Source organism: Cavia porcellus, unplaced genomic scaffold (assembly GCF_034190915.1).
Source record: "Cavia porcellus strain 051 isolate PalLab524CR breed Dunkin Hartley unplaced genomic scaffold, mCavPor4.1 scaffold_13, whole genome shotgun sequence".
In the NCBI taxonomy this organism is placed as follows: Eukaryota; Metazoa; Chordata; class Mammalia; order Rodentia; family Caviidae; genus Cavia; species Cavia porcellus.
In genome coordinates this window covers 42,905,707-42,922,259 of record NW_026947496.1, presented here as the reverse complement: position 1 = coordinate 42,922,259, position 16,553 = coordinate 42,905,707, and the positions used below count along the sequence as shown (strand labels likewise).

Below are 16,553 nucleotides of genomic sequence, written 5' to 3'. Positions count from 1 at the left end.
TTACTGTCTATCATACTGTCTCTTGTTTTCTTCCAAATAATTGTCCATATCTTCACATACAATGAATTCATACAAAACAAAATAGTATAGGACTGAACAGAACCGGATGATGAAGGCATTTTAGGTCTTCGAGACCAGACAAGAAGGAAGTCAACAATGGCTGTCATAATGTCTCTCATTCTCTTCAAAATAGCTGTCCATGCCTTCACGTATGCTGAAATTAAACAAAACAAAACAGAGTAAAATCACTCTGAACAAAGAATAATAGTATTGCTGGATTTTGCATCATGGCGCTACAGAATCAGCACTTGGGTATGTAATAAAATACAACCTCCCTGCCCAGTCACTCACTGTATAAGAAATGGCTACAAATAATCATGACTCATTGAATAATGTCTGGGAGGTCTGATCATAGCAAGAAGACAGAAGTAAAATGACATATTCTAACTGGAAAGAGCAAAAATATATCATTGTACAAGTTGAATATAAACATAAAGATGGAAAATAACTATGATAATTCAAGAAGAGTGTAGAAAGTTTTCAAACCAATAACTTTGCCTTAAACCAATAGTCAGATATGGAAACTATTTTAAATAAACATGAAGTCTCTCTCAAAAGAAAAACATTAGGATTTTAGTAAATTTAGAGCTAACCTATTATTCTAGATGCAAAAGCCAGTACCATGTTGTTGAATTTTCCCAAATCCAAAAATTCAGTATAAACACCAATCAAAATCATAATACAATGTTTTCTGAATAGACAAGATAATTCCAAATCTCAGCTTAAGCTCCCTTTGAAAAGAAAGAATAGTGATTAGGAATATCGGATACTATAAAACACTACAAAGTTTTCAAAATTAAGAGAACGAGGTATTCACATGAGAAATGATAGATTCAGTGGCATAGAATCTGATGCATAAACACACACACATCTTAACATGAAGCCCATGAGATAAGGTTCATATAATAAACAATAATGATGAAACTACCTTTGTGGGAAAAAAGGAAAGCTCAAAAGAAGTGGAGCCTCACTTCATCCTTCGCATCAAAATAAAGTTTACTTGAATACAATAGTAAAAATAAACCCAACAAAACACAAAGGTAAATATCAATCTTTGATAATCAGGGCAGATAAAACCTTTTATGTATAGAATAAAAATAACTGAGATATTTGGCTATATAGAAGTTTGTAAATTCAGGATCTGGAATTAGTGGTCCAGAAAAATTTTAAAGCCATTTTTTTTTAAGAATTAAAAAACTTATGTGGAACAGCTACAACTTAATTTTAAAAATTATTAGTTTATAGCTGAGGTATATATGCTGACCCTAAAAGGAAACAAATAACAGTAGATACTGAGGAAAATATTTATCTTCACTAGTATGTGAAGAAATGCAAGTGAAGCAATGAAGTAACATGTTTTCATCCATCACATTTGTAAATGTAACATTAGATAACTGTACCTTTGGAAGCTTGATGTGGTGCTACAGGACTGTAATCGCAGTCAAAATCTGGGATGATAATTCATGCCTGTTACCCCAGCACTTGGGGAGGCCAAGACAGAAGGACTGCAAATTTGAGCCCAGCCTTGGCAACTTAGTAACTTTAGCAAGACGCTATCTCAAAATTTTAAAAATTAAAAAGACAGGGAATGTAACTCAGTGTGAAGACCCTGGGTTCAACCTGCAGTGTCACAGTCATTCAATCAATCAACCAATCAATCAATCAGTATTTACTCCCATACATGGAGAGTCAACAATTGCATGTTGTGTTAAAACCTAAAGGTATTCTCTTCTCTCAGAAGAAAATTAGAAATGACTCTCATGTTTGAAAATGTTCAACTCAATACTACATATATATAGTATATATATTATATAGTATATACACAGAAATGACTCTCATGCTTGAAAATGTTCAACTCAATGCTCTATATATATAGTATATTTAGGATATATATATATATATATATATATATGTCTGTGTGTAAAAAATAAAAACTCAATACTGTATATGTGTGTGTGTGTAAAAATTTAGAAACACTTAATATCTAACCTTATGGAAATAGTTAAATCAATTACAGTATTTTAGTGAAATGAAATAATATTTCATTTATTTCTCCAGAAAACATATTTTTCAAAAGTCATTATTCATATAGGAAAAATGCCTCATCTTGTATTAAAAGGATTGCAAAATCAATGATGGATACAACCTCAATTTTATACAAAAAGATGAGCTATGTGCTTTGCAAATGACTAAAAGAAAATATGCCAAAAGTTTAAAAAAATATTATTTTCTAGTTGTGTTTAAGAAAGGCTAATTCTTTTCTTCATATTTGTTAGTATTTCCAAGCAATATTGCAAGCATGGATTGCTTTTTAAATCAATAAATGTCATTTTTTAAAGAATCACACTTTTTCCAAATTATCACTAAATCTGAGTTAATGCCATCTAAATTAGGAACACTTTAATAGTAAAGTTTTAGGAATATAATGTTATATGCTCAGTGGGAATTCAGTAGATTATATTCATAAGTTTCATATATATCAAGATGCTATATATAGGATTTAAAAGGAAATGATCTTGCAAAGCTTACAGGATGAATAATTGTCAAACAAGTTTTGTTTCAGCCATCTATAGCCAGAAAGTAGGATTCAGTAAGTTGCTCAGCAGTGCACCAAGTGACCCTTTCTGACTTATGTTAACATGGTTTGGTTATTGTTTGGGACAGTTGTATTCTCAGTGGCTTTGCATAACCCCAGTGATTTTGCAGGTGTTCTGGCATCAACTCTGATTTATAGAAAAGTGAATGAAATGCATGCAAGTACTTACAGCATCTTTTTGAAGCCCCTGTGTTGCATGTGTGTGTGTGCGCACATTTTGTTTGTGCGTGTGTTTTCCCTATAAAGTATTCCTTTTGAAGTTCAGAGCTTAGGCAGAGAAAGTCTGAGTTTGGCAGGTGTAACTTTTGAATGCATTAAATAGCAGCTTTATTCTCCAGTTATGATTGACACCAAACAAAATGCATATCATTTCTTTGTTCTCCAAAATATAGTGGGAGACATGGGTATCTGTGGAGTTGGGTGTGCACACATGTGCCTATGTATGTTGTTTGCTTGCTGTAATAAAAAGATTTATAAATTTACAGTGAAGACACTTAATGAATTTGGCATCCTTCAGGCTGTCTCCTAAGGAACAATTCTAATGACAAGCCAAAGACACATGCACTAAGGGAATGTGACAAGAGTCTTAGTTGGGGCAACCAACTGCTAAGGAAAATGGGCTGCAGAGACCTCTGGTGCCCAGGTGAGCCCAGTGTGTCTCAGATATGGTGTCACATCTACCTGTAACTGACAAAAGCCATCAGTAGATCATGGGGGAGATAAGCTGTCCAGATCAAATTAGATGATTACACAGAAACAAAGTTATGTGAAGGAAAATTAGGGAAGATTTATTTCCCAGTGAATTTGTTTTCTTGAGTTTTTTGGAGAAGTCTGGCTTTTCATCTTTTGTCAATTTCTCTATTATATATGGCCATCGACACAAACAGTAACTGTCCCTCAGAGACTTGTGAGAGTAAAGAAATGCTCTTCAAAGATCACTGGAATAGCTGGGGGTGTAGCCCAGTGGTAGTGTGTGGTTAGCATGTGCAAGACCCTGGACTCATCCCCAACACCCTCCAAAATATAAACCCTGGTGCCTTTCGAACCCTAGATCATCAGAAAACAAAAGACAAATAAAGGCTTACTACAGTACTTGCTCCCAGATGCATTTCCCTCATTTGCATCCTCCACATCTTTAATAGTTACTACCTTGTAACACACCACTTAGCCATGTAGTCTCTCATTGTAATTCTTAAATCGTTTGGTCATCGTTTTATCCTGCTATGTTATAAGCATTTATTGAGGACTCAACTGTGTCCTCCCAAAATTCATATATTGAAGTCCTAATCCCCAAAACCTCAAAATGTGATTGCTACTAGAGATACCACTCTTAGACAGGTAATTGGAATTTCATACATGTGGGGCCTAATCCCCTAGGACCACTGTCTTTACAAGCATAGGAACATAGCCTAGGGACCTGCAGGCATTGAGCAAGGCAAGGAGAAGAGCCTCAGGAGAGATCCACCTTAGTGACTCCTTGTTCCTGACTTTCCTCTTCCAAACAGGGAGAAAGATGTTTCTGTTGTTGAAGCCACCAGTCTTTGGTTTTTGGTTATGACAGCCACAACTGACAAATACAAGTGTTTTGGTCATTTTAAATCTAGAGAGCAGAACAGACTAGTATTGTCACTGATAATGAAGCATTTGGAAAAAGGAAGTTTTTAATGATTTTTTTTTTTGAGGTTTGCTTTCCTTTAAAAAAAAAAAAAAAGGAAAGCACCACCACTGTCGCAAGTCTGATTATTTTTCTCTTCAGCAAGAGTTGTTTATATTTAGTTTGGAACATTATGTTTTACCTGTCCGCTACTAGCTGCTGGATCTTTTACTTCCTGGATTTTGTATTCGGAGAAGTCTCTCACTTACTGATGCAGAGGTTACATGGAATCACTATCAATTCCTATTGTGCCTGATTTACAAGATTGGTACTATGGCCTCAGTCTTCCTAATATCTCTTTCTCTATCTTTGTCAATCCATACTATCTATTATTTTTGGGCTTGCTTTCATGGTATCCCACATAATCTACACCAGTCTCCTCTGCATGAGATGATGTCCTCACACTATTCCTCCATATCCTAACCAAATGACAGCGTGCCCTGCAGGCTCTTTGAAGTTCTGTCTCACAATGAAAGTTTCCAGTAAAATTACTTCAGTAAAATCTTATCTCTCTCCTATCTTGGAGCTCTTATGGTTCATAAAATCCCACAGCAATAGATACTATGTTGGGGTTTTTTGTTTGTTTGATTCACTTATAAATTGTGTCAGTCTGACTTGATTATCAATTTCTTAAGAGCAAGGAATACAAATATCTAGTGTTTCTTTTGCATCCTCCATAGTATAACTCAATTTTAAATAACTAATGCTATAATTTGTCAAAAAGGAGGGAGCTCAGTTTGTGCATTATGGGTTTTTCAACTGAGAATATTATGGCATCTTTATATTTCCTTTGCTAGTGAGTTGATAACCTCAACTTAATCATATATGCAGCCAGAAGTATTTCTAAGCACCTATTTTTATGGTCAGCACTTTGATATTTAAGCTGAGCTCTGAAGATACACAGAAATAAACCTAGTGCAGGGGTGGTGACCATTGGAATTTTGCATAAGTAGGAAATGGCAGCAAGAAAAATCCTATCTTTAAGGAACTGGAAGAAGTTCAAGGCGCAAAAAGCTTATTGTGCCTGATGTAAAAAAGTGCAATGAATTGGAGATGTGGGCGGATCTGGTAGATGTACGTGTGTCTGTGAGCTTGTTATTACGTGGCTTGGCCTCTATCTGAAGAGTTTGAGGGAATCTTTTGTAAATCTAAGCAGGAGGTAAGACCATAGTTCAGTGTTACAGGAATCTAGCTGAAATGCCCAACAAGGATCAGAGGCAAGAGATTAGAAATACGGGTGTCCTTTAGGAGGCATGATGGCCATGAATTAGGATAGTGTAGATAGTGAGAACTAGGAGCAGTGCAGACAAAGTGTTCTTCTGACTCCCATTGCTCCTGCAGCGAATTTTACTCACATGCATCATAGTTCATGCATATTTATATTCATCAAATCATGCATTGTTTATAAAATTTAAAGTGGACACAAAATATGTTTAGTCTGGGTGCTGATTCCCTGTATGTGTTCGGTCTGCAGATATTCAGTAAATTAAACACATTTCTTGAAGCATATGATGCCTTAAAAATTTAGTTAACTCCTCCTGCCAAAAAAAAGTAAATGTTATCCAAATCCAGAATTTATAATTCCTTACAAATTTTGGAATCTTTGCTGATCAAAATTCATAGTCACCTTCAAAAACTACTTATGCTCTTGCTCTTTGGAAATACTGGCTCCAGCCAGCCTATTGGAAGCATATGAGTTTGTTCTGGACCGTTGCTCTCTGATTCTGAAAGCCCGATATAGTCCCCTTCCCCTGCTATCTTTTTAGTTGTGCATTGGAGGAAATGGTGAAAGGCAGCTGAACACTTTCATCTCTATCTCAGAGGTCAGGGCAAGTAGCTGCATGTTTAGGTAGAGTCAGTGCAAGCAAGGATGCTGTCTGTAACTTCGAGGGTTTGCCTCTGACCCCTACCCTTCCTTCTCCTTTTTCGTCAGGTATACAGGCCCAGAAATAGATTGCTTCCTGTTAAAACCAGGCTGCCTGTTAGGGTTATTGCACCAGTTCCCAACTGATTTCTGAACTGCCCTGCTTTTCCAGTTAGCATCCAAACAAATAATTCATGATATAATTTACAGCAAGGCAACTCAAACTTAATGTGTATATATTTTCTCTCTTCAGCTAGGTTTAAACCCTTTTGTGATGTGTTCAGCTGTCATTTTCACTGGAGCATCTTCCTTTACCTCCCCCTCAATTTTTGATTCACCCTAGGGTTCTGGTCTTGGTCCAATCCTCATTTTTCACCCTCAAATTTCTTCCTGGATGATCTCATCTCCTGCAGTGTTTCTAACTGTCTCCTGTACTTGGAAGATCTGCCTACAGGCATCTCAAACTCCAGTTTATTCTCAGTGGAATAAGTTGTCTGCCTCATCTACCCTATTTTACTCTCGTTTTGGTTTCTTTCTCAGTCAGCAATCTGATTATTTGCCAAACTGTCCATGTTGAAAACGTAAGAGTTAGCTTCAACTGCCATTTTCTTCATTCCACCCATTTAGTTTTCCATGTCATGATTCTACCAATAAGATATCTTTGACTCTGCTTCCTTCCTTTGCAATTACTGCCTAGGCAGTATGGGATGGTAAAAAGAACTAGGGTTGTTGGGGCACAATTACAATGTAGGAAAACATTTATGTGATGCTAAACTTATAGATACTTCATGATCAATTAGAGGTCTCTGACCAAGTTACTGTTCCGTTTCTGCTAAATTCAATTGACCCTGGCAGTTTCTGTAGCCCAGCTGCATTCCTCTGATGAGTACTGAGTCAGAGTAACTGTTTATACCTTAAAGCACCCTGGGCTGATTCGAGGACGCCCTTAATTGTGTTCCTTCAATAAAGGCCTTCTCTCCGGATTATACTGTGGTAATGCCCTTAACGATGTTCATTCTATAAGAGCCCTGTCCCCATGTTCCTAGAGTGTTTCTATTGTTTCAAGAGTAGCCTGTCTGTCAATGTGTGACTCAATATATATAACCAATCATGTAACATTTTGTCACTTCCTTTGTACTTCCCACTTCTAAATTCTATATAGATTAAAATTGTCCCTAATTCAGGGCTGTTGCCTTTGTGAAATTATCCCACAACAGTCTGTTGGCATGAAGATTAAATGCTGCCTTTTATCTCCTTGGTACAAAGAGTCTTCCACTGGGCGTGGTTTCCATTTGGCTTGGCTTGGGAATTTTCCCAAAACAGATCTCTTCCATTCTGGCAACTTACCGGGTTTATCATCTTGGGCCTTTCTTAATCTCCAAGGTCCTTGATTTCCCCATTGGTGTAATAATGGACAGTAATGGTGTCACTGGGCAATAACGTCAATTTACTGGATTGCACTGAGAATTAGTTTGTTCTTAAGCATCTTGCACAAGTCCAACAAACAGACAGTGGCTGATACATAGAAAAACTGCCCTACAGGCCTCATCACCTCTTCCTAGCACAGTGGCTGCCTCACTTTCTGCCTCCTATTCAGAGTTCACATTCCATTCTTAAGCATTTTATCTTTCTAAAGCCCAAAACTTTTGGTGACTTCCTAGTCTTTACCATGAAATGCAATTTTCTTCCTCATTCAGCCCCAGATTACATTCTAACTTGTCTCCACTATGTCTATGTCCTCCATTTACCTGCCAGGAACTTTCTTTTAACTATCATGCCTTGCAACATTTATCATATGCATCCTAACAGTGTTAGCATATTTAATAGGAATAGAGAAGTCAAAGTACTTTTGCATGTCTATTTCTGCAATGTAAAACAAAATAAAGGTTAATGCAGTTTACAATGTAAGGCTACAAGACTTTAGGAACGGATTTAAGGGAATATATATGGCATTAGTAGCATTTGCTGTTTTGTTTTTAAGAGTAGACAAAGGTTAGAAATAATGAGAATGCCACATGCTGTAGATCTCTGTATGGTGAGAGGGGAGATACAAGATTCACTGGAAAAATGAAATAAAGCCCACAGTGGAGACTGTGGCACAACTAACTAAAGAGTTCAGTACACAAAATAGGCCTGTTCCTGAAAACAAAGGAAGTGAAAATTAGTCAGACTTCGGATTTCCCACTGTGCAAGGATAGTTGCTTTTGCTAAGATACCACAAAAATTCCCTTCACACTCCCATTGTTCCTGATTCTGAAAGTATTCTCTACTTATCTCCCATGCCCAGTGCTGCCTGCCTGCAGTTTTTTGATCCCCAAATCCACATTTATGCAAAGTAGTGTGTGAAATTTATAGTTTTATGTTTAATTTAGATATAATTTTATCACTATTTTCTATGCACCCATGTAAATGAACCCATATGGACTTCTAAATTATGATTTTATTTTATTAGTACATGTTTGCAGTACATGATGTTTCATTCATCCTGGGAAGTAGGTAGAGGTATATGATATGGCTTGTTTCTTTTTAATCCCCTTCTGCTTTCCCTCCCATCACCCTCCCTCCACCACTAAATCCCCTTTCCCCATTTTTCATTCTTGTTGTCATTATTATTCTTAGGTCTTATTTATGACATATAAACTTTATACTTACGTTGGGCATGGTGGCTCACTCCTGTAATTCCAGCACTCTGGAGACAGAAGCAGGAGGATCACTGTGAATTCGAGGCCAGCCTGGGTTATAAAGTGAGTTTGAGGACAGCCTGAACTGCCTAGTGAAATCCAGTCACAAAAAGATAAAAAATAAAATGAAAATAATAAAATAAAGTTTACATTCATTGAATTATTAGGTTCCTGTATCTGGAATATCTTAGTTCTTTCTCTTTCCTGTTCCTGTCTCCTTACCCCTCACTCTCTATCTTCTGGACCTCTTCCAATCTGTAAGAGACCTATTGTTTCCTTCTATCCATTCTTTGTTATGCTCTTTGTACTTTGCCTTTCTCAAATGAGAACTACCAGGTGTATTTAAATTTATGTCTTATCTAGATCACGCAACATTATATTTTCTAGATGTCCATTTTCCTACAAATGTCTCAAATGTATCCTTTTTATGGCTGAGTAGTATTTCATTATGTATTGATAGTACACTTTCTTTATCTATTTGCCTGTTGATAGAGTTCATATAAAGTGTAAAAGTTAAAAAATGAAAATAGCAATTTTATCATTCCATCTCTAGGAATGTATATACTCACCAAAGTTAAGAATAGGCCCTTCCTAATCTTCTTGTCCCTCTCATTTCCTAGCCTAATGCTTTAATAACTACTTCTCAACAGGCTTGTTATTTCCCAAATTGTATGAAATAGCTGTCAGCCACCAAGACTATGTAAGTTAGCAAAAAGATGCTTAACAAATAAGCCCAGGAAATGTTTATGAAGAGTCTATCATGTGCTATATCATGTTCTACAGTAGGGATAACGTTTCTGCTTTCAAGCGACTTAGGTTCAGGATTAGATAATGAGTAAATAACTATTTCAGAAAGTGATATAGAAAGGAAGGTAACATTTGAGTTGCCTAACCTCTGTAAGAACTGTTAATATATACAGAGGTTTCCAACCATCTTTCTAAGGTTGTCTGGATCGCTCTTTCATTTCTGTCATGTAATAACAGGCATCTCCTTACATCACACCTTCCAGAGAAGAAGAATGGTCAGCTCCACCTACAACCTTTGCTAATGTTGTGCTATTTATTTCTCAGGACTTCCTAGGATTAAAATTTCTAAGGAAAAAGAATCCCAAGTACATTCAACACTACATTCCCTCTTAGGATGCATAGATAATGATCAAGTTATATCATTCTCTGATATGCCAATTAGAACAGGCAGAAAGGCAATATTTGTGTCTCCAATAAAAACAGCAATTGCATACTTGGTCTTTTTTCCAAGCTATTGTTAATATCTAACTTGTGCACCTTCTCAGGGTTTTTCATCTGCCTAAGAGTGGCCCTTGGCAAAACTTTAGCCCAAAAATGTCAGCTCAGTTCTGAGCATGTTGTTTATTTACTAAGTCATCAGATTTCACAGGTCACAGCTAAGGATTTTATCAACTAGGCTATTATGGTGATCAGTTTTAATGAGAAATGTTTCACTTTCTTCATTTTGACTTGATAGATGTTTTTCTACATACACAAACTCTCTAAAACAGTTTTTGGCATCTGCTTTCATTCACAGCAAGCTGACATTATTACCTTTTATAATACCTCTTAAGTTTATTTAGTGGCTTCTAGCAGTTCTAAGTACTTCATGACTTGTTTTTTATAAACTACTTATTGACAAATATAACATTTTATCATTTAAGGAGTTTATAATAATTCTTGCTAATTTTTTGTCTGTTTGCTTCATTCATCCTAGAAAATAGATCATACTGAAGATGAGTAAAAAGTTCCATAGTTTGTGGAAGGAATGTCCATCTGGATTTTAGGGACCTTGTGTTTGTCACTGGAATAGCTGTGCCCTGCTTTCAAAGTGTGACTTGGAGGTAATATTGAGTGCTTAAGTAAAAAGAATTATGTTAATATGGTTTATAGTTTCTTGGCTTACCATCAAACTCTTTCTTTATATGGCTAAGGTTTTATCTGAAGCCAGCTGTCAGTTTTATATACCAGGTAGTGATTGTGATACCTGTGTCCTTCAGGATTTGGAAGTTTTTTCCTCCCAAGGTAAGAAGGAACAGGGAGATCTGGAAAGATAAGATTGCGCCACATTCCAGGAGCTTTCAGTGCTGCTGGGGCTCACATCTTTCTCTGCCTCCTTTACGCGTGATTAAAACCCTTCCTCAGGCAGGGTGTGGTTGCACAGGCCTATAATCCCATTCCTTTGGAAAACTGAGGCAGGAGAATGGCAAATTCAAGCCCAGCCTAGACTATTTACCAATTTAGGAAGACCTTGTCTCAAAATAAAAGGTGTTTTCGAGGTAATTCAGTGCAAAGTCCCTGAACCTTAGTGCTACAAAAAACAAACAAATGGAAAAAACCTTCTCCCCTGAGGTTGACAAATTTAAATCAAAGTGACTTTGGACACTGTCTTCCACTCAGTATCAGCAAGGAAGAAGACAATCTATACATTCACATATGTGTTTATCAACTTTACTGAGCATCTACCTTGTGTCATATACTGGAAATTGATTTATTTTGGACCTTGATTATAGCTTCATACTTACTTCACAAATTTTCTGCATATTCTTTTCAGCTTTAGTAACAGTATGGTATGTTTCTAATATAAACCTAGCAGCTAAAAAGATTGAATGTCTTTGGTGTTCCTACATTCAGGATTATTCTTTTAGTAAATGGACCTGAGAAGCAAGGGAGATTTTTGTAGTGCCCCACCCAACAAAGAAGGACTTTGTTCCACAGAAACCCTGCATACCTAGGTCTGCTTACATTATACATTTCTATTGAAATAGTATTTTCTATTACTTTTTGCAGTATAAATGTCAAAATGCAAAGACAAAAAAAAGTCAGAGTCATTAATGTCACATTTGAAATTTTAGCTTTTGATTTTGAAAATTGTAACAGCAAAGAATACACCTAAGTGAAATAATTTTTTAAGAATGTTTAGGCAGTTCAGAGCTAGAAAGGTCAAGAAACTGGTTTGATGCACTGGTTTGATTCTTAGCTACGCCCCATTATTCCTAGATAGCAGCATTTCTCTAATTTCTGTTTTAACAAGTTCAAGTTATTATCTAAAAATTTAATTTATACAGTTAAAAACATCTTTTGGGATATAGAAGATATTGAAACAATCTAAGTATTTGTTGTTGTTCTTTGTTAATTGCTGATATACTTTTTTGAAAAATACCCTCTATCAATCTAATTTAGTAATAATCAAGACAATTAAAAATTAACTGTTGCTGTTATTAATAATTTGCCCCTAAAAGTACTTTGTCTACTCTCAAGTTTCATTTAGAACACAGTTAGAGAGGAATTTATATAAAGATATATTAGTCAAGACCTAACCTTTCAACTAGTTTTTCATTAACTTATTATCTTCTCAGGTTAATACTGTCATATTAAACGAGACGGGGTGCATTCAGGGTGATATGGTGGTAGACATTACTTTCATATTAGAAAATACCAGGTTCATCCACTAAACACACCAGGTTCATTCCACTAAACAAGCATCAGGTTTATTCCACTAAACATTTCTTTTTAAAGGCCATGTCTTGTCTGGTGTGTCTTTAAGCTGCTGTATTTGTAGGGTGCTGGATAACTGGGTCAGTAGGCTGACTTTTCAAGCTCGGTCATTAAGTCACCCCAACTTTCTGCACTTGACCTTTTTCAACTGACGGGGCAATAATACCAACTTTGCCTCCTCTATAGTGTTGTGGGGACTAAACAAACTGCTAACTATGAAAATGTAAAACACAGTAGCCTGAAAAGTATATTTCTGCATTGAAATCTGTTGCTGAGCAGTATCTGATTTGGAATTTAAAATTTTCCATATGGCTATAAAGGAAATGACATTAAGACATTTTGAAAATAAAATGACCCTTTTCCCATAATTCTAATTAAGGCAAAGGTAGTCTATTGAGTGTATCAAAAAGTACAATTATTTATTCAATGTGCATTCAAAGTTGAAAATGTATATAATATGTAAATATACCAAAAGCATGACTTCTTTCTGTCCACTCACCTTTATATATCATATTCCCAAAGATTCTATTTATGCACAAGTGAATGCACTACTGTTGTGTGCCAATGCTTGCCTCATAGTTTAATCCCCATTAGAAATTGTATGGAGGTATGCAGGCTAGAAGTTTATGTCTGAAATGTATTTTAGTGGACAAAACCCATGCCAAATATTCATGCAATCATACCACTTTTTATTAATATTTACCCTGACCAAACATACCCAGTTTCATTACAAGATCTTCACAAATTAGGATTCATCACCTCCATTTAACTGTGGGGTAAGGAAAGCCACAGAGGGATTAAGAATCTTGTGCCCCAGTACTCAACACAAGCCAGGAGAGGAAGCGGGTCACAGTCTAGCTTCCTAAGGTCTCTCTGGTTTCAAGCTCATTTACATGGTGTTTTTCTTATGTAAAGGAATATCTCAGATTTTATACGATATTCTCTTTCAAAATCATTTGTTTTTATATTTTCATGTGTTTTATGCAGCAAGAATATATAAAAATGGAAGGTTTCAAGGACAAGACTCTTGTTTTCATGATTTGACATTTGTCAAGTGATTCATTGTGTCTTCTTTTGCTATCTAGCTATAAAGGTAACGATAGCTAGCCTTTGCTTTCTTCCCTTCAGTCCAAGTACTACTCTAAGCGGCAGAGATTCAAGAATCTCCATCTCACCACCCCAAGAACATTCCCTAGCTGAGGACCAAGACCAAGTTTAGAGATCAGAAATCTAGCTAGATATTAGGGTGTGCTCTAGATCCTCAAATGTGTGGCAAACAGAGTCCATCTTTATTATCTCCTCTTATCATTCCCACTAATGCTTTAACTTCAGATTATTACTGAGAGGCCACTGTTATACTGATGCAGAACATCAATGAGACCAGTATTCAGAGACCCAGGTCTGTTTCAGGTGTTCTAGGTTGTTACATCCAAGCTGAGTGTTCTTGACTTCTGGTCAGTATACACTTCCTGGAGTCTACCTTGGCTTATACTTTGCAACAACTGATTGCTCACTCCATATCATCTCATCCTGCCTATTTTGTTTGTTTAACTTGATATTTCACTTGACTAATATGCCTGGAATTCTTTTAATTTCAAGAAACAAAAATACAATGTATATTTTCCCTGAATAACTGGTATATGCAAAGTCCAGCAAGTATCAAAAAGGAGGGAAGCAGATTTTATTATTTTAAAAAAGACCAAGTCATTTATATTTGAAGGGTGCTACCCCCGGGTTTATTAGGAATTCAGGATGACTAAATAATCTTTGTACTGCCTGCTTTTTCAGATGCTCTGTTTTGGGGGAAATGTTCTGATTTATGAGAACCCTGGTGTGCACAGAGTTAAAGCATTTCTAAGTTCCTCGATCTCTGTCCTCTACATCTCTCATTCAGGGTGGGGCTAAGGGTCTTGACCTTGTCACTCTTCCTGAGGAGAAGAGGAAAGGAACAGATGAGTCCAACTGTGAATGCAGTGTCCCAGAAAAGAGAGGCAAAAATCCTTTTCAGCACACTGACCTATCCTAATCCTTCCTTAGTTGCCAGAGATGCTTGCCGATAGTTGATAGCAAAAAGAAACTGTGAGACTGGTGTTGCTATTATTAAATGTATAAGAAAAAGGTAATTGAGTTGCTTGTTTTTTTTTCTAATATTTTAAATATTGTAATTAGGAGAACTAACACCAGCCAGGCTTGAGTGAATGCAAACAAGACCCCTATAGGCAACAGAGTGTATTAGTGTAAAAATATGCCTAGATAACATAACTTGTCAGAGAGGATTATTTCTACTTAGTGAATCTGCAGGAGCCCCTTTGCTCTACTATTCAGCATTAGACTAAGGAACAGAGCAGAGAGAGAGAAAAAGCAACAGAGAGAGAGAGAGAGAGAGAGAGAGAGAGAGAGAGAGAGAGAGAGCGCATTAGTGAACAGCGACTGTGGCATTGATGTTTGAGCGCACTTCTGAACTGGCTTTTGTTGAGACTATCAGTGTAGAAAGCATGCGCTGTCCCAAATCCGCTGTTACTATGAGAAATGAGGAGCTGCTTTTAAGGTATGTTGTTGTATGTTCTTTGTTTTTAATGTATGCTTTTATAGTTCCTAGGGCTGGCTGAGACAATAATCATGCTCTGAATCAAGTAGCTTCCTTATCTTAGAAGGGAAAGGGGGAAAAAAGAATCTAAAGAGAGAGAGGGAAAGGAAATTGAGACCAAAAGATTGGGAGAAAGAGCAAGCAAGCAAGAGAAAGAAGGACCACTGTGAGCGAGTTGTATTCGTACCAGTTGCCTTTTAAAAGCAGATCATGTATTTGTTCCCTGCTATTTGTGAATGGCCAGTGGATCATTTTAAGGTTTCTGAATCTGGCTCTTGGTTTGTCTTTTCCTTTGCAATGTCTAAGCCTCTTTCATTATTATGCACTCTGCATGGAATAATCACCGAAAAAGGAGCTGAGGAGACTCCATATTAGACTTGCGTTCCAAATACCGCTCTAATCTGGACTTAGCCTACCTAAACAGTCCTGCTGTGTTACCAGGTTTGGATCACTTTATCCTGTTTGCCAAAATGTGTACCTGTTTGGAGACCTCTGTTCATGCATGGCGTCCTGGGCCCCCATATATGGAAAGCAAATATTTGTTTTCTGCAATGGTGTTAGGGTCCTATCACATACCAAGAAGGAGGCACCACTGACCTTTTGGGAAGCAGAGAGAAAATTATGATAGAATTGGCATCCTGCTTTGAAAAATGTAGCCTTTTGTTTATTTGCTAGCAGACATTGTAGTACTGAATACATCTTTGGGTCTGACAATGCGACTGGTTGAACAATGGAGCTGTCAAACTAGCTTAATGCATGTCTGGGGCTTTTTTTTTTTTCCTCAACACCCTTTTTATCTCTTATAATCTTGTTTGTATAGACTATCAGGATGAAGAGCTTTTAGAACTGCTTGTTTGTGGTTTTATGCTTTAAAAAATTGACTATGTACCTTTCATAGAGCTTTTTGCATTTTGCAGTTATGTTGGTTGGATTAAGTTAGAGATTTATTGCTTACCTCTCTATTAACTACAGGAAGAAAACTTATTGATTGCAAATACTTGTAATATTATTAGCATTCTGGCAAATTCCTTCTGATCAGATCTGCTTCTACAGTATTTAATGCTCAAGGTTTTAAAATTTGTTCTTTTGGTGGATTTATGAAAGCAGGGAAGATAAAAAGGAATAATTTAATGCTTAAATTATAATTTCTAGGCTCAAATTTCCCTTTTGGCATCTTTGTAAGTAAATAGTCTAAAAATTCAAGGACAAGTAAGAACTTTTGCCCTACAATTTTGGTCACAAACTATTATGTATAGCCTATTGAGTTGTTAAGTTAAAGGTCTCTGAGAAACATACTGATTTTTGATTTATGCTTATGTCCTTAAAAAATACATTTGGATGCAGGATAAATATTTCTCATGTCTTTAAGTATGTTTCATTTTATATGATAAGCATTGACTTCTAAGGTGACAAGAGAAACTGTGAAAAGAGAACATGGAAAAATCTATTTCAAACTTCTCAAATATTGAAACTGCTTTTATTCTCACTTTAGATAAAAAAGAACTGTCCTGAAAAGTGTAAAAAATGACCAAGTCACAAGAAAATCACATTACTAATGTTGATTTCTGTGAAGAATACTATTTAGCTAATGTTTAGGTGTTTTATTT

At 36.3% G+C, this 16,553-nt stretch overlaps 1 protein-coding gene across 9 annotated transcripts in view; it reads left to right on the top strand.

Annotated features, from left to right (window-relative positions):
* Celf2 (CUGBP Elav-like family member 2) overlaps positions 1-16,553 on the top strand; it is a 799,248-nt gene that overhangs the window by 460,695 nt on the left and 322,000 nt on the right. For 4 of the 9 annotated variants that reach the window (XM_063260456.1, XM_063260453.1, XM_063260454.1 and 1 more), the window contains exon 1: positions 14,748-14,907. The exons of the other annotated variants lie outside the window; for them this stretch is intronic. In XM_063260456.1, coding sequence (XP_063116526.1) covers positions 14,801-14,907 — 107 coding nt within the window. In that variant the 5' untranslated portion in view covers positions 14,748-14,800. Of the gene's footprint in view, positions 1-14,747; positions 14,908-16,553 lie in introns of those variants that run through there. 9 annotated transcript variants of the gene reach the window in all.